The sequence below is a fragment of the Helianthus annuus genome, chromosome 7 (genome assembly GCF_002127325.2).
Source record: "Helianthus annuus cultivar XRQ/B chromosome 7, HanXRQr2.0-SUNRISE, whole genome shotgun sequence".
Taxonomy (NCBI): domain Eukaryota; kingdom Viridiplantae; phylum Streptophyta; class Magnoliopsida; order Asterales; family Asteraceae; genus Helianthus; species Helianthus annuus.
In genome coordinates this window covers 148,985,088-149,003,326 of record NC_035439.2, presented here as the reverse complement: position 1 = coordinate 149,003,326, position 18,239 = coordinate 148,985,088, and the positions used below count along the sequence as shown (strand labels likewise).

The 18,239-nt window shown below is 37.0% G+C and overlaps 1 protein-coding gene and 1 long non-coding RNA gene across 2 annotated transcripts; one reads left to right on the top strand and one right to left on the bottom strand.

Moving 5' to 3' along the window:
- Nucleotides 1–1,184: 1,184 nt before the first annotated feature.
- Nucleotides 1,185–4,727, bottom strand: LOC110867263 (mitochondrial carrier protein MTM1). Its single transcript, XM_035975452.1, has 9 exons — nucleotides 4,519–4,727; nucleotides 4,238–4,327; nucleotides 3,192–3,320; nucleotides 3,046–3,105; nucleotides 2,792–2,962; nucleotides 2,584–2,683; nucleotides 2,147–2,388; nucleotides 1,984–2,042; nucleotides 1,185–1,602 (listed from the first exon to the last, which is right to left on the bottom strand). The coding sequence occupies exons 1-9, from the start codon at nucleotides 4,651–4,653 to the stop codon at nucleotides 1,467–1,469; spliced, it is 1,122 nt and encodes a 373-aa protein (XP_035831345.1). The 5' UTR covers nucleotides 4,654–4,727; the 3' UTR covers nucleotides 1,185–1,466.
- A 5,854-nt stretch (nucleotides 4,728–10,581) lies between these two features.
- LOC110867515 lies at nucleotides 10,582–13,664 on the top strand. Its single transcript, XR_004863078.1, has 7 exons — nucleotides 10,582–10,694; nucleotides 11,275–11,405; nucleotides 11,762–11,842; nucleotides 12,093–12,177; nucleotides 12,263–12,375; nucleotides 12,454–12,532; nucleotides 12,628–13,664. It is a non-coding gene; the product is annotated as an uncharacterized LOC110867515 (long non-coding RNA).
- The last annotated feature ends 4,575 nt before the right edge of the window (nucleotides 13,665–18,239 follow it).

The following is an 18,239-nucleotide window of genomic DNA, read 5'->3' as shown; positions in this document are numbered from 1 at the left end:
AAAAACTCAACAACAACAGACGTGAACTTCATGGTGATGCCAGCAAACTCGCGCCATAACGTCTTAATTGGGAGAGAGACCCAGGGTCACCTCAGCATGGTGACATCCACGCCACATTCAGCAATCGGTTTCCCCACAGAAACCGAAGTGGCGATCATTTATTCAAGAAAAGAGGTCATGGAGACCGATGAGGTGCGACCAGCGAAAACATGTAAGAACACACCGCGCACTAAACCCGAGAAATATGTCTTAAATCGTAAAACCCAGAACAGACAATGACTTTAGGCCCAGCCATGCCTGACAATAACCGTGCGTTCGTAAAATAGTTACTTTTCAAAAATACAGATATCTTCGCATGGTCATCAGCAGATATGACAAGAGTCCCAAGGGACGTCACATAACACTGGTTTCCTCACAAATACGCATCGAATAGTTTAAAGAATTCGCCAGCTCTATCACTCCGCAACGGCTTTTTCGATCTTTATTAAACTGAAAAGTAAACTTGCTACTCCTTACAAACTGGACGACACTATCAATTATATATACACACAATTTATTACTTGCTACCAAGCTAAAAGTTAAAGCCAATTAAAATTGCATATGACTGACCTTAAGACGACAATTTTAAATATTAAACCATCAAAATCTGTTGATCCTCGCAGCCCACTTTGATTAAATCAGCCCGTTACTTTTACGTGGGCCATTGGGTTTAATAAGTCCAGCAACCGTAACTCTATTTTCAGCCCGTCTTACAGAGAGGTACGTAGCAACATCTTAAAGACACACAATGGTAGCGACTAGACCTGGCAAAACAAACCCATCCATTCCATTTTGGGTTAATATGGGTATTTTAAATTTTAAGATGTGTTAAGATGGGCCAAACAACATTATTCAAGTGGTGGATTAAAAAAAGAGTAGGTTACGATAGGTATGAAATAAAACCCAAGCGGGTCGGAATGGGTATGAAATAAAATCACTAAACTAATTGCTACTCGTAGATATCTCTTCACAAGTGTGACTTCACCAATCGCCGCCGTAGTACTCTCCCGTCGTTTTTCGTTTAAAAATAATGAAAAAATTAAAAATAATAAAAAAAAAACTGAAAATAATTTAAAAAATTGTAAAAAAAAATCCAAAAATTGTAAAAAATTCAAAAAATAAAAAATCCAAAAAATTGTAAAAAATTCTAGCAACCGGAAGGGAAAGGCTCACTTATGATAGTGTAACTCACATCAATGATAGTAGATGTCTTTGAAAACACAGGGACTCATTCACAACTGTTATGTTACCGTCTGGTTTGTTCATTTCTCGCTTTACACTGCTAAAACGCCAAAAACAAATTTTGGCTTTGATGTAGGCTAAAACAGCCCCAACTGTATTCCTGGAACGCTAATCTCTGCATGCCATGGCGTATGCTGTATAATTATTATGGGTCAATGTATAATGGTCGTGCCAGCTTTGCTAAGTCATGATTCATGTTGTTGATTATCATGTAGAGCATACTTCACCACTTCATAAAAAGATACCACAATTCCAACTGAAGGCCCTGCGCGCCCCACACGAGGACCTACCCCTGTAAAGAGTCCCCTCATTCCACCATCCCTGATGATTCAACAAACAACAAGCTTACAAAGTCACTTTTTAAGTTAAAAAGCACTAATCTTGTAAATTTAGTTTCCATTGATGGTGTGTAGGTTTTTCTTTATTTAAAAAAAAATAGTGACATGGAATTAAAAATTAGTGACTTGGATTCATTTAATAAAAAGATAAGTTTTAGTTTTATATAGACTAAAATGTTATATATTAGTTTAATATTTCTTTCTTTTTTTGGTCAAAAGGCCTACGAGTCAAGCTTAAGCAAGTTAAACGAGCTAGAGCTTGAACCTAGTCGAGCTCGGGGCTATGCTCGACTCGTTTGCACCCCCTACCCAAAATCCACTGATATAGAGGTTTGGTTTTACTTGCTTTTGAAGAGCAACATACCTCCAAACCTCCATTAGAGTCTGCCTCGTTGTCATCCTTAATGCTCTAGTGGGATCCTTCTACAATACCATAAAAGAAAAGCAAGAACATAAGTAAAGATTTAAAATCATGGTTGTTCACAACTCGCTTCTGTTGGCTCAAAACCCAAGCTTCAAGTGCATACCTCTATTTGTCTTCGAGTTTTTGCAACATCAAGTGGACACGTGGCAGCTGCAGCAAGGCAGCCTGCAACAAAACCCGCAGAGAAATTTGCACCAAGAACGCTCATTGCATTGGCTTCCTCACCCACCAAACTCAGTAGCCTTCTTCTTACTGGCTCAAGAGTTGACCAACATATTGCAGAAAAAGGTACATCACGCGACAGCTGTGCCCCGAGACCTGTCCAAAGTACGCGGTAACTTTGCACTGCGGTAAAAAAAAAGCACCACAGTTAGAATTAGTATCCTCGAAACAAAAAAGACATGAATTTCTTGTAATCAAGAAAAATACTGCGAAATTAAGTATAACGAAGTGATAAAAAAAACATTAATTGGTGTTCACACACACACATACAGCACATGCACACATTATTGCCCTTTCATAACATGATTAGTAGCTTACCGCTCTTCATATTCTCCGATGTCTTGAGATTAGATAACACATCCACCCATGTCTTCCACACTCCAGAAGCTTTTTTCCCACTGTTGAGGTCGTGGAATGCCTATATGTACACGTATCAATTTCCTACTCATCAATAGAAAATAACTAAATAAATAATCAAGTTTAATAACATGTGGTCGCCAAAAGAAAAAGGAGGAGTGAGAACCACCTGCATGCGGGTTCTAGCAAGTTCTATAGGATAGCAGATAGTGCAAGCCAATGAGCGTGACAATGATCCAGCCAATAAAGGGCCGTATGGGGTCATGCTTGGAGCATTCTGAGATGCAAGATCTTCAAACCAATCACGGAATATGTCATAGCAGGGGAGATAAATTCCCACCTGTTAAAACAATATTAAAAGTTAATGTAAAACCATAGTGTAAATTGGCAACAAATAATGAATCAAACCAACAAGATATGTACAGTGGGTACAGCCAGTGCAAGACCAGCAATTGTGCCTCTCCATAATCTTGCAACTCCCTCCTGTAAAAACTCCTATTAGATATCTCAATACGACTTTAAAACCTACAGTATAAGATAATGAAGAAAGCAGGCGAGAGAACGACAACCTGACGAATAATTTTGTATAACACATCCAGCGTTCCTTTGTACTCGAAACATTCTCGCGGGCAGATTGACACTGTACCATGTACTCCGGCACGGGCACATGATGGAGAACATCTCAGATCCGCAAACATCTAAGTAGACATAAGTTATAGAAACTTTTTAAAAATGATTATCAAGAACATAACCAACCCTGATATTGAGATCAATTAATTATAAAGATGTTATCTTGCTGATATTACATTACAGTTAGGATCGATAACCAAATTACCTGATCCATAACCGAATTAACTGATGAAACCAAACCGATATAACCGGATCCAACCAAAAACCGATGGGTCGGTTTGGAGTTTTTTTGAAAACCGAAAGTAGTGGGTCAGTTATGGTTGTTAATATCTTATATCTCCATCCCCGACTTAACCAAACCGAACCAATATTTAGTGAAACAATGGTTAACCGAACTGATCCTCTACATTAACCGATCCATATAACCGAGAAGATAGTTGGCATCAACAATTCAGCATGGGTGGGGTTCCTAACTTGATGACTTTTCGAATTCTATGACATCCAGATTTAAGATTTATAACTAGACAAAAGTGCCATTGTACCGAATACAAATAATACCATAATGCTTCCGTATTGAATACGGACAACACATAATTGTTGTATGAAACTATGAATGACAAATAACCAAGACATTTGTACACCGTCGCTCACAGTTAACCGACCTGCTATAACCTTTAAAACTGACCCAAACTAATCCTGTTTATGGATGAAAATATCGAAAAAATAACTGCCTAACTTCAATCATCAGCTTTACTTGATTGTTTGTTTCTTATTCTTCAAGTCGCAATAATCACATAGAAAACTCACTCCCTTACTGTGCATTGGTGTCCCCGTAAGTCAAGAAGCACCTTTAGTAAAGGTTAGCCCTTGGGCCGAATCTTAATTATTGAAAGACTGTTGTTATGTTTTGCACTAAACTACATGTTCTTTTTAGCACACACCCCATCCTCTTAAAGCATCTGGACTGGAGGCAGAGCAGACATACCATGTTTGGTCCAAAAACTGCCATTCGACTCGTATGACTAGTCATCGGATGAGAGTAAGCCACACCTGCAGCCTGTGCTTGCAGCCTTGTCTAAAACATACATAAACAAACATGTAAATTCATTATCATGGTCATGAAACTTAAATACTTCATACCTTTATAACACTTTATAAGAATAGGGTGCAAAATTTACAACAATACCTTGTGAGGCTTAGTTAGAAAAATAAGTATATAAACAAAACATAAGCCCTGAAACCAAGGGGGAACTGGAGATTACATACTTTAGCTACATCAAGGGGGTTAACAATAACGGCGGAGAGGCAGGCGGCGCCGGAGGCGGATAAAGCTCTCTCCGACAGCCCCAATGTTTCGTTGGACGTACGTTGTTGCGGCGGAGATTTAATCGGTTCAATCATGAGTCCGAAATCAACTCAAGTTCATATGCATGTGTTGCATCCCCTGAAGAATGATTGAATAGATTGTTGTCATCATACTCCTAATTTACCAACCATTTCCCTTCAATTCAGAACTTTGACCAGTGAAACAAAAGTTCATGTTTAGGAATTGCATGGAGCACACACAGGAAACCGAATCAAAATTGGTTTTGAGGGAATTCCGACGTGTCAAGTTGTAAAACAGCCACGTTTGTAGAATGTTATGTCTTCCGTTGATTTTCAAAGTGAGAAAATAGTTAGTGGTGGAGAATGAATATGTTCTTGTTTATTTGATGGATATAGAAGAAGAGTACGTGTCTTATGAGAGGTATGTCTACAATACGTGTGGCATCAAATTAAAAAGATGACTAAGACTATCTCCAACGCTACGGGTGTCCTTAAGCATCCTTAGCTGCCAGATCATCTGCCACATCATATCCTTACAAATCCTTAAAAACCTTCATTTCATCTCCAACCCTACAAATATTCTTACTCTTCTAAATTTTCACCTCATCACCTACTCACTACACACAATCCTTAAATAAAAGTTTTTATTTTTTAGTATGGGTCCACCTTATCACCAAAATCAATACAAACATGCATCCATAATTAAGAATTTCATTGTTAAAGGATTCAAATGGCATCATTGCTCCAATGGTAAGGACATGTAAGGACTTCTAAGAACAAGGGTGTTAAATATGCATTGGAGATAGTCTAAGCACCACCTAAAAGTATTTATTTGTTTGGGTGCAATGAAGTAAAGAAAACATAACTAAAATTTACAAATAGACTGGATGAGTTTAACGAGAGTATACGAATAATTGGTGGTTGTCACTTTAGATTTTGTTGATTGCTAAACATAAGAAAAACTATGTGATTGATTAGGTGATTTGATAATTGATTAAACATGTAACAAACTACAATTTGTAATTGAATGAAGTAAAATGTAATTATAGTATCACAATTCACTGAAACATGTTGTATGTTGCACCTGAAAAACTACATGAAACAAGGGGCTTTTGAATGTTTAGGTTTCGCGTGTAATATAGCAGCGAAATGTAGGTCTTACTAGAAAGGTTATGTTGGACTAGTTAAGCGAAACATTGATTTCTCTGAAACATGGTTAGGCCTAACCTTGCGCAAAACCATAATATTTCCCCTTCGCGGTTACAACCTTTGCTGCTCATTTTCACATCAATACTCCAACTTTATTGTTGGATATGTATTGTATACCATCAATATGTGTAGTAATCATTCAAATCATGCACCTTTTTACGTAAAACTTACCGGCTGGTGAGATCTTCTCCACCTGAGTCCGATCCAGTCGAAACAAGTCAAAGATGGCTTCTTTATTCTTCAAACTTGATTAAATACACTGAAGCAAGGATCTCTCTCATCCTCCTTCAATCGCCACGCAAACCCCACAAAAAAAACAAGCTTGAACCCCACTTTCTCTCTCTAAGTTGTGGGTGAATTTGCAAGAATGAATATAGAGAGAGGGGGCTAATCCATGTTTCTATTTTATGGATTTAAGTTGTGTTATTACCATCATGTCCCTTGTGGGCTTCCTTTTTCTTTTTTATTGGGCCTTTAAAACATAATTGCGTGTTAACTAATATCGAGTCCATAATCACCTCGATGGTTCATTAAATCCATCAATCACTTTATTATAATATTTTGCATTTCTCTAATCTGTTGTACATTAAATTTGGTGTTATTTTGTTATTACCATCAAGTACTATTTGGCTTATACTCAACACATCAGACAGATCCAGCCTATATGCCACTGCTCTCTACGCGTGCTACAATCTAAATGGTCTAATATGTCTAGGACTTAGTTTTCTCCTCTTGTGGAATCTAATGATTCTCTACCATGGTGAAACCTTCATCAACCTTAAACTCGATAGATCGTAATCTTTTGTGCACATAGGCAGTGATGGATCCAGGATATTTTTCAATGGGTTTACTTTTTTAAATGCTCCAATGTCAAAGGACCGAACATAAACAATTTCGGGTCGGTTCGAAGGTTCGGGTCGGCCTTTTTTTTGTTTTCGAACGGGGAGCGACGCGAAGGAATAAACCATGAAAGAGGTTAGAGGCGGGTTGTTGTTTTTACTTTAACTCTAAGGTAGCGTTTGGTATGAAGGAATGAAAGGTGGAATGGAATGGATCATTCTGATGGAATGAAAATAAACATGTTTGGTTATCATTGGTAATGGAATGGAGCATTCCAAGGGAATGTAACTCCTTCCAAATATAACAATTTCCATTCCTTAGTATGTAGGTGTTTTTTTTCCATTCCTTCAAGGAATGGAAAGAAATATGTTATTATTATTATTATTATTATTATTATATTTGTATTTATATTTATATTTATTAATATTCATACTAATATTAATATATATGAAAAATCTATTATTAATTTATTATTATTATTATTATTATTATTATTATTATTATTATTATTATTATTATTATTATTATTATTATTATTATTGAGTCAATTATATTTTTGTCGCTTTAATACAGTTGTGTTTACTTCATTTTTTTTTGTTTATCAAATTGTACAAAGTAATGATTCATTCTATTCATATATGAGTAACCAAACATCACAATGGAATGGAATGATCCATTTCATTCCTTTGTCCATTCCATTACCTTGTCCATTCCATTCTCTCATCTATTCCATTACCCCATACCAAACAGACCCTAACTCTAACCGGGTGTCCTTATCCGACTTTGTTCCCATCTCATTGTGAAAAATCATACAAAACTTGGATGTAAACCGGGTGTCCATGTCCGAAATAATGGACGCCGGTACCCCATATCGTGCGGCAATTTCCTTGATAAATAGTTTGGGCAAACTTTCAACCATAAAGTTTCATGGACTGGCAAGAAATGATCACTCTTCATTAATCCGTCCACATTTACCCAGATGGTGTCTTGACCTTTAGCTGTCTTAGGTAGGTTGGTTATGAATTTCATGGTAATATGTTACTTTTTCAATTCTGATATGCCTAGTGGTTGAATCCATCGATAAACCTTTTAGTGCTTTACCTTAACTTGTAAACATGTTAGAAACTTGTTTAAATAATCCATAACTTCCCGAAGAGTGAATTTCAAGTTTGTCCTTTATCTTTAGGCCACTTTGCAAGTTTTGTCCTTTATGTTTAAATTTGACGAGTTTTGTCCTTTATGTTTAAAAAATCAAGCACGTTTTACCCTTTATGTTTAAAAATCAAACATGTTTTGTCCTTTATGTTTAAAAAATCAAGCACGTTTTGTCCTTTAAAATCAAGCATAAAGGACAAAACGTGCTTGATTTTTAAACATAAAGGACAAAACTCATCAAATTTAAACATAAAGGACAAAACTTGCAAAGTGGCCTAAAGATAAAGGACAAAACTTGAAATTCACTCCTTCCCATTTCATTGCCGGCCACCAATAGTCCTTTCTTAGATCATGATACAACTTCGTGACATCGGGATGGATATAATACTGTGTCTTGTGCGCCTCCTCTAGTATTCTTCCCCGGTGTTCCCCATGCTCAGGAATCCATATTTGACCAAACCTGGTCTTAATACCATGGATGTTCTCTTCTATCTTTGCTACTTATCCTACCACTCTTTCTTTTTTAGTATTGTCTACCTTGAGTGCCTCTACCTAGGCCTTATTGATCCGATTCAGAACATTCGTAGTTACCATTAACTGGCGATTTTTCACTCGAATCAGTTCATGTCTTACCTTAGGGCTTAAAGCGTTAGCTACCACATTAGCTTTCCCCAGGTGGTACATGATATCACAATCATAATCCTTTATAACTCGAGCCATCGCCTTTGCCTCATTTTCCGATCTTTTTGTTCAAATAAGTACTTCAAACTCTTGTGAACCGTATAAGTAGTACATTAAATCTACATAAGTAATGTCTCCATATCTCCAACGCGAATACTATAGCTACAAACTCCAAATTATGGGTGGGATAATTGGCTTCATGTTTTTTTGTTCTCATGAAGCATAAGCTATCACCTTACCACACTGCAACATCACACATCCCAACCCTTGATAAGAAGCATACTTCAAACTCTTGTGATCCGTATAAATAGTACATTAAATCTACATAAGTAATGTCTCCATATCTCCAATGCGAACACTATAGCTACAAACTCCAAATTGTGGGTGAGATAATTGGCTTCATTTTTTTTTGTTGTCATGAAGCATAAGCTATCACCTTACCACACTGCAACATCACACATCCCAACCCTTGATAAGAAGCATCAGAATACACAACCAGTTCTTCATTTAAATCCGCCGGGTAAGGTCAACCCATCAGACCATGTGTTCTCTTTGGTTCTACAAATTGATTATCATGTTATGTACCGCATCCGAACTTTACTTTTTTCTGTGTCAGTTTAGTTAACGATGTTACTAAAATTTTTTTATGAATTTTCTGTAATATCCTGCCAAACCAAGAAAGCTACGCACATTCGCTGCCCTATAGAAGCTTTTCATTGCATAACTGCTTCAACTTTGGTGGGGTCTACCATAATTCCTTTCAGGTTATATACATGACCCATAAATTGCATTTCTCATAACTAGAAGGCACAATTTGAAAACTTAGCGCATAACTTTTTATTTCTTAAATTTTCCAAGACTTCAATATGTGACAAGTGTGATCACCTTTGTTCTTAGAGTAAATTAAAATGCAATCAATAAACAAAATCATTGATTGGTGCAACATACCTCGACATGCTTGATTCATCAAGTCCATGAATGTTGCAGGAGCATTAGACGAATTTGTAGTTAAGATTCTCTCAAACACTACTTCAGTTACATCCTAATAAAAAAGATACAAAGCCTTCTTGTCTCTCGTCTTTTTTTTTATGAATATTGTCATCTCTGCCGATGTTAGTACTCCAAAGGTCTTGGGATTCGAATTATACTTTTAATTGGATTTAACTTTGGCAATTGTGGTTATGGAATGTTGACAGGGGCGGATCTATGTAGGCGAGGGGTTGCCCGGGATACCCCTCAACTTTCTTGGCGAAGTGTAATTTTTTTTCTTTTTCATCGATTTTATATATGCGGATACCCCTGGGGAAATATTAATATATCCCTTAATATAATAGTAGAGAGAGATGAGACGAAAAATGAAATTTTTTGAAGAAAGATGGGAGCTTTTGGTCGGAATGAAGTTTCAGAGACTCTTTGAAGAAGAAGACGACTTTGGTTTTTCAAACAAAAGAGAATTGAATTTTTTTGGATTTTGTTTTTCCTTTCTTGGAACTCTGGAAAGTGGGTCACGTGATAGGTTCACTAGCCTTCTAATATGAATTTTCTATTTTATTTACTTTTTACAATTTATATATCCTATAACTTTCAACATGAATTGGCAGTGTGTGGTTGTACTTTGTGGTTAATTGGTAGTATGTGCTTTTTGTGGTTGTATGTGTTGCATAGAAGGCATAAAGGTGTTTTTTGTGGTTTGTTTTGGTTACACGTGTCTCCTTTCATAACCATAGGATTCAAATCAGCTTCTTTTTGTCACTCTACTTTTTTCTTCTTTGCAATTACACTTGATTCTCTACTGGCGATTTGGATAGCGATGGGTGAGTGATTTGTATTGTTCTTCAGTTTTCCAATTCCGCGATGAATGATTCTTTTGTCATTGATCCTGCGTTTGAATCTGTATCAGGTTTTCATGATTGGGCTTGAAGTTGAACTCTCCTTAATTTGGTTTGTGGTTTTGATTTCTTGAGGTAATTTTTTAAGTTATGTTTGTTTTTTTTTTTGCCAGTTTATGTTAGGTTTTTTATGTTTGTGTTTTTTATTTTGTTGCTCTACGTGTCTTCTAAATCCTCATCTCCTGTCTCAATTACTTAATTTGTTATGATAATAACATGCTCAGTAGTAGAAACCTAAACCCTCTTGAAGGACTTTGCAATAGGACACGGATGATATTAACACAATTGCCATCAAGAATCATTGAGGCGCAAATAATGGCGGGGAAGTTTATTGGCAGGCAGGTATTCATACCAAAGATTTCTTTGATTCATAAAGACCTAGATTTTCCCTTTCAATTTAAAAGAACACAATTTCCAGTAAGGCTATACAAAAGCCAAGGGCAATCATTAGAGAAAATAGGGGTCTACTTGCCATAGCCGGTATTCACACATGGGTCAATTATATGTTGCCCTATCAAGGGCAACTGCTCCCGAATCACTACGAATACTTATAGTATCAGATGGTAACAATGATGAGAACATTACCAAAAATATAGTTTACACTGACTTTCATGCTGAAGTTAATAGTCTTTACTAAAACACACACATACACATAATTTACTTTGCAATTGAACATAGTCTACACGATTGTAAATAAAGTATAAAACGAATTTTTTGGGTCTACGAACGGTATGCATTAAGATTTCCTATATAATATATATCTTTTATGTTTGCGCATATAGCCCTACTACTTCCTACATAAACACATAAGATTATTTGCTTTAAAATTATGTTATAGTTTAGCAGCACAATCTTATTCTTATTACCAACATAAAGCATTATTTCATTCATGGTGACCTTGTAGCTTATGGTAAACATGCAGCCTACATAACACAAAGAGGATGGAAATCAAGCGTGTACGGGATATCAGGCCTATGGAAAAGCAACAACTTATAGGAATCAGGGTTGTTAAGAAATGGATTGTGATTGCTAAGCCAACAATGAACAAGAAGGGTGAGCTTTGCTATCAGTTTGTTGATCAACATGTAAGACGTACCTAATAAATGTTATCTTTCTATAAAGTTTACATAAACAACAAACAAATTGATGCTTAATTCTTATATTATTAAACCTTATAATATTTTTATGATAAATTGCTAAAACAAATCTTAGTTGCTAAAATAAATTGCTTTTACTTTTCATTCCCTAAAACAAATCAGAGCCATTGTATTGTAGTAAATTATACAGTGGGTTTTAATTAACCAAATATCCTTTATTGGTAGCCTACTATTGAATCAACAGGAAATTTAAAATGATTCTTACATGTTGTCTTTGTACTAGCTAACCGTTAAACATGATTATCAATGCAGGGCGATGGTATGGAAGCCACCGGTGACACACTTGAAATTGAGTACTTTGACTCAATAATTCGCCTTAACTCATGTTAAAAGGTTAGTGGGTATGTCTGTACAAAGGCAAGAGACTACATGGTTATGTTAACCACACTGCCTCAATCGTAATTGGACGGAAATTGAAATTTGTGCCTGTTGAGAACCCTTACATATCGAGCATGTGTTTTGGTTTTATATCATATGACCTTCTGTTCAATAGGATCAAAAACAACAAAGTACTAACACGTACATCTAAACACTACACTAATCTATTATTAATAATCGTCTTTACTGCTTGAAAATTTTCCAGATTTTATTGGTCGTGTCGAGAAGAACTATCCATTTACTACCAGTAAGAACGTAATCCTAACAAAGGTGGTCCTACGCGACTAGCGGTAAGCTTAACAAACATTCGTAAACAAGTTGACACCACTGCTGAATCATAACAACAACAACAACAAAAAATTCTTTACAATACAGGATGAACAGGGTAGAGATAACTCTTTGGCTAGAGAAAAGATATATAATCAGGACAGATGTCGGACCGGGCAACATTGTGGCAATCACATCAACACAAGTTTCAAAATACTCAAGTAACTAAATTTATTATACATTGGCTAGCAAATGTAATCTAGCATTTCATTACCTAATGTTTGTGTGACCAAAAACAGTGATGCAACTTGAGTCCACCCACCTGACAGAAGTTGCTATAAACCCTGATACGCCACATACTGCAGAATATGTTGCCAGGTAACAAACTAAACCCCAAAAAATAACCTCTGCTACAAATATATCTCTAAAAAACAAGAAGTAAGTGCTTTTTATCTTCCATTTGATGAATATAGGCTGAAAGCACTGCCGCCAGTTCAGCCAGAAGACTTAGAAGATCCAATGCTTACTCTTCTGGATTTAACCTCACCACAAAGAGCATAAGAGCAGGTTATCACATCAAATTACACAATAATTATTTATCTTACCAAGATAATTATGATGTTAGGTCATTCCAATAGCAAATTATAACCACCATAATGCAGAATTCTACATGGTTCAGGTGCCATGCGTGAATTAAAAAAAAAAAATTCATGAAAATCGTAGCTGGTTCTACATTCACTGCTGAAAATGCAACAAGAAAGTCTACCTAGAGTAAGATGGTTCCTTAAACTACGTCTGTAAAGATGACGATGATATTTCACCAAAATTCCTGTAAGCTTTTAGCTGACTTAGTAATGATAAATTTATACATGCACTAAACCATTGCTAAATACTTAAGCACGTCTAACAAATCAGGTTCTCCCTTAACGCAATTATCAACGACTCAACAAAACCAATTGATGTCACATTCTTTGATGAAGGGATGGTCGCCCTGCTGAAATGATGACGAACAATGGCTACACAGATCCTAAAATGCTTCCAAAGGAAATCCATGACATGATTGGAAAACCAAAAATAATGCACATATCCGTTAGAGGGAAACAATATGCCGCCGCCAGTGTTTCGGATCCTCCTGTTGTGCATACATCAACTGACAACATTCAGCAACAACACATGGGCGCTCCTCCACCAAAAACACCCAACCCCAAGCTTAACCAACAAAAGCGCCCTCTAGACGAATCGCCAGGCAAACATAACAAACTCAACACCACTTATTGCTTAAGAAGTCTATTAATTTTGGGCTTTTTGTAGCCCAGTAATCTCGCTGAACATACAGACGTTTTGGGCTCTCTTTAGCCCATGGGTTGTATAAGAAGTTTATCAGTCCTGGCATTTTGTTAGCCCATAGATTGTCTAGAAAGTTTGTTGTTTTTGGGCTCTCTTTTACCCAATGACTTTGCTGAACATACCAAGTGACTGCAGTAAAGAGTGAATCATTATCACTAGTGTTAGATCTACCTTTATGTACTATTTTTTGGACAAATAAGCTTAAAGCAAGTGTATTTATCTTAAGTTAGTGCGTTGGTTTGTTTATTGTAATCTTAAGCTAATTAATGCTTCGCTAGATTAATACTCACATATCTTATTACACAAACCTTGCTAACCAACCTCTTTACCATCCCAGATAACAACAACACTTCAAAGAGGGGACGCATGGGACGCGGGGAATGATACGGACGTCGAACACCTTTTTTACAGTTGCCAAGTAGGAAAAAATGCAACTGTAGGCCGTAGTTAAGCAAGCCATGTCCTCAAGGAATATGTCTTTTGTGCAACTTATGTAATTAACATGCTTAGTGTTAGTAACCTAAGTTGCAACTATAACACATGTACAAACCTGGACACAAACTCTTGGTTGTAGCTAATCTATCTAACCTAATGGATATAACTCAATGACAACTGGCTTAACGTAAATATAAATCTAGCCCCCCCACCGCATCGCGACGGGTTACTCGTTTAGTTTAACTTTAATTAACTCACAAATTATTATTGTATTATATGTATAGTATTTAATTAGCTTATTATTTGCTAATTTATTAATTTCTTTTATTTTATTTGAAGCTTACTACTTATAACAATATTTTATCATAGATTATCTATTTTTTTAAACTATGTAATAACAGATAACACTTTTTCACCATATAAATATGCTTTATTGTTGAGATTATTTACTAATAAAAAACCCCAAACATTTTAACAATTATACTAAATTAAGGTTCGTGATGAATTATTAGTACATATCAGAAGATATAAAAATTTAGGTTAGAACCCGACTCGAACCGAACAAAACCGAGCCATAAAACTTTTTTGTTTGCATGTATGAAATTAAACCATCTAAAAAGAGTAACTCCATACATATAAAATCCCTCATTCGTCACTGAATGTATCGTAAAAGGAATTGCAACGTTTTATAAATGTACGGTAAAAAGAATTGCTCCGTTTTATAAATGTACGGTAAAAAAAATTAGGATACCCCTGAGTTTTTCTTCTAGATCCGCCACTAAATATTGATATTATTTGTTGCCATATTCTAACTGTGTTTGATTCTTCTATGCTCTGATATCACTATGATGATACAAAAATTGTGGAATAACTAGTAATATATATTTATCAATTTGATGTCTTACATACACTTATATACTAGAGGGAAATGATGGTAGTTGTAATTGTTAGACCAACCGTCATACACTTAAGACAGTGTTTGACACATACGTTTGACGTTTACTTAATAATATTAGTAATAATATAAATAACATGATCTAACTTTTATATTAATAGGTTTCTTAGCAATTTCTGGCAAATGTCCTCTATCATTGATCATCTACAATGTATTTATTTAAAACATGACAGGATATGTTATTTCTTTCTTGTTTAAACATAGATTGTGCAAACATAGCAACAGGCAGAAAGGGGTGCTATAATTACTTGGTTGGAACAAAGCCGAATTGTGCTTGCATTGCCATTGGCTGACCACAATGGTAAAAAGTAAAAAGTGAATGAAGAAGCATTGGCTTTTGTTGCTCAAGTACAGAATCGGGTTAAACTCTTCATGCCCAAGAGCTGTTACAAGTCAGAAAAATCCCATAATAACATAATAACAGGACAAACATTCTAATCAACGTTATCATTTCCAACCTAAAGTTTGCCAAGAAGTCCTCTGGGTGGCGTGTTAGCTGCTTTATATTCGTTGAGCATGTCTGCATTATTGCATCATTATTAGGTAGTCCTTGGGAGCATCACATGTCAGATCTCCGACAAAGACCCCATGTTAGTAATAAACTTAACAAGAATATGACCAAGGTTTATGGGCCTGAAGGAGGTTCTTCTACTTGTCTAGACGAGTTATCGGCCATGGGTTAAATAACCAGAGTGATGCAATGAGCATGCCTTTGTGCATTATGTCTGAAGCTAGCAATAGTGTTCTTTTTTTTCTATTTTTTTTGGCATGATCTAGTAAAAAGATGGTTAATATCATATAACTGAATTAAATTAAACTTAGAGTAAATTGCCAAAATCGTCCCTGAGATTTGGGTATGTTTGTCATTTTCATCCAAAACAACTTCTTTATACCATATAGTCTTTCACTTTTGAGATTTTTTGTTATTTTCATCCAAAAGTCTGACTTTTTTTTGCCAAAATCATCCCTGAGATTTGGGATTTTTTGTCATTTTCATCCAAATGTTTGTTAGAAAAAATAAAACAAATTAGATGTTTGGATGAAAATGACAAAAAATCCCAAATGTGAAGAACTATATTGTAAAAAAATGTTTTAGATGAAAATGGAATACATGCCCAAATCTCAGAGACGATTTTGGCAATTTACTCTAAAACTTATATACATAAAAAATGATTAGTTGTTAACCAAAGTGTAGGAACCGTTCGTGTAAATAATTAAAATAAAACAAATTTTATTTAATTGATTACAGTACAAAGAAATAAGAAAGCTGAAATACTATTACTATTACAACTGAAATAAGCCAAAATACAAGAAATGGAGTAGAAGCAGAGTGGCTGAGGCACGTGAACACACGCTTCCCTTAAAACAAATTCCGAGTCTCCCAAGAGTACTCGTTTTGTTTCCCAGGGTACAACAGCCGGAGCAGTAGTACTGCCGGAGTTCGCCTACAACCCGAAGGTTACCTTGAAAGCTGCAAGAAAAAATTCTAGAGAGAAAGTTTGGATTACTGTTGTGTTGCTGGTGTCCTTCTGAAGTGGGTATGGAGCTGTATTTATACAGCTCCTAGGTTGAAACAGTCAAAATGAATTAAATGAGAGGTTTAAATTGCATTAAACGTCTTCAATGCAATTTAATACGTCATTTAATTCTCAGTCAAAGCCTATTAACTCGTCAGTTACGAAGCTGGACTGAAACTGCCCTGTCATTCAATGCTGGAAGCTTCTGCGCGCGCGCGCGCCCATGCGCGGTGCGCCATGCGGCGTGCGGCCTCTTGGCTCACTGCCGTGCGGCGTGCGGCCTCTTGGCTCACTGTCGTGCGGCGTGCGGCCTCTTGGCTCACTGCCGTGCGGCGTGCGGCGGTGCGGCTCAAGTCTGTCCATGCGGCGTGCGGCGGTGCAGCTCAAGTCCGTCCATGCGGCGTGCGCCACGTCACCTTGTGAGTCTATACGTGCGCGCCACACAGTCGCGCCGTATTGGCTCACTCTGGTGCGCCGCACACGGCACAGTAGGACCCATGCACCATGCTCCGAACCGCGCGCCTCGTGTACCCGCGCGCGCATGACTGCCACGTCATGCACCGCATCACCTACCACTTGGTCCTTGCAACCCTTGTGCTTCACCACGCACGCGCGGTCAAAAATACAAAGGCGGCTCTCAAGCGGCTCGCGGCGATGCGAGCGTGCGAAGTGCAAAGTGCGCCATCAAAGCGCCACATTGCGCCTCATCGCCCACGCCACGCGCGCGCGCGCGAGCGTGTGCGAGTGCGAGTGCGAGTTAGGGTGCTCCGCACCCTTCGCGAGGACACTAGTGTGTGCTTCCATGAAACAATAAGGATGGAGAGTTCCACCTTAAATACCCATTTAAGTTCCATCTCTCCTCCTATGTGGGACAAGGTGCTACTTTCCCTTTAGTTTCAACATTGAATGTTCCAAACACCCAACTTTGAGCATCGATATCTCATTCATCTTAGCTCGGTTTTGGACGCGGTTTAGTTCGTTGCGAAGCTCTTCCAACATAGAACACAAACCCACAAATAAATACATAAAACCCGCTCATTTTATTATATTTATTTCTAGTCCAAAATAGGAAAAAATCATTTTCCTATATTTGTGAAAAATGCTATTTTCACTTATTTTCCAACAATCCCCCACATGAAAAATGCTATTTTCATCAAATTTCCAACAATCCCCCACATGTATGGAAATGGATCTTTTCCTTACACTTTTCAACGATAAACTTCGACAGTTGAGTATTGCAAGATAGGTAGGTTGAAGCCTTTGAACCTTCTTTTGTGAAGCGCACTTAGCTTACTAGCGATATGTAGACGCGATGTCCTTGAACATACCCCCATTTGTGTAAACGACAATACACTTCACACAATACTCTCCCTGGTTTGGCCAACTCCTCATTGTCGTGTCCTATTATGGTCCTGGAACACTAGCCTGGTTCTGCGAGAGCTCTAGGATTTGCGCACCCCACAAATCCATTTGAAGCGACCCCACTTCTCTCTAACATAGGTGATTCCCATGAATCATTAAAAGCATCATGGTTATTTGATTTCCCGAAATCATTAACCTTAATATGCTTAACCTCACTTCATGTCACTGATTGGAATGGACTAGGAAGTATATGTAACTCCCTTTTATGTAGTTTGGGGTACTCCCCCACAGTGACTCCGTTCTGGTAATATGATTAAGTTGTCCTATTGAACTTAGATCTTGGGATCTCCAGTCAACTAAGTTAGGTTTCCCTCATATTCCCATTAACCACGGGCTTTAGTCCCATTCCTCTTGACGACGTTTCTACTAACTCTCTGCTTAAGCCTTTTGTAAACGGGTCCGCAATGTT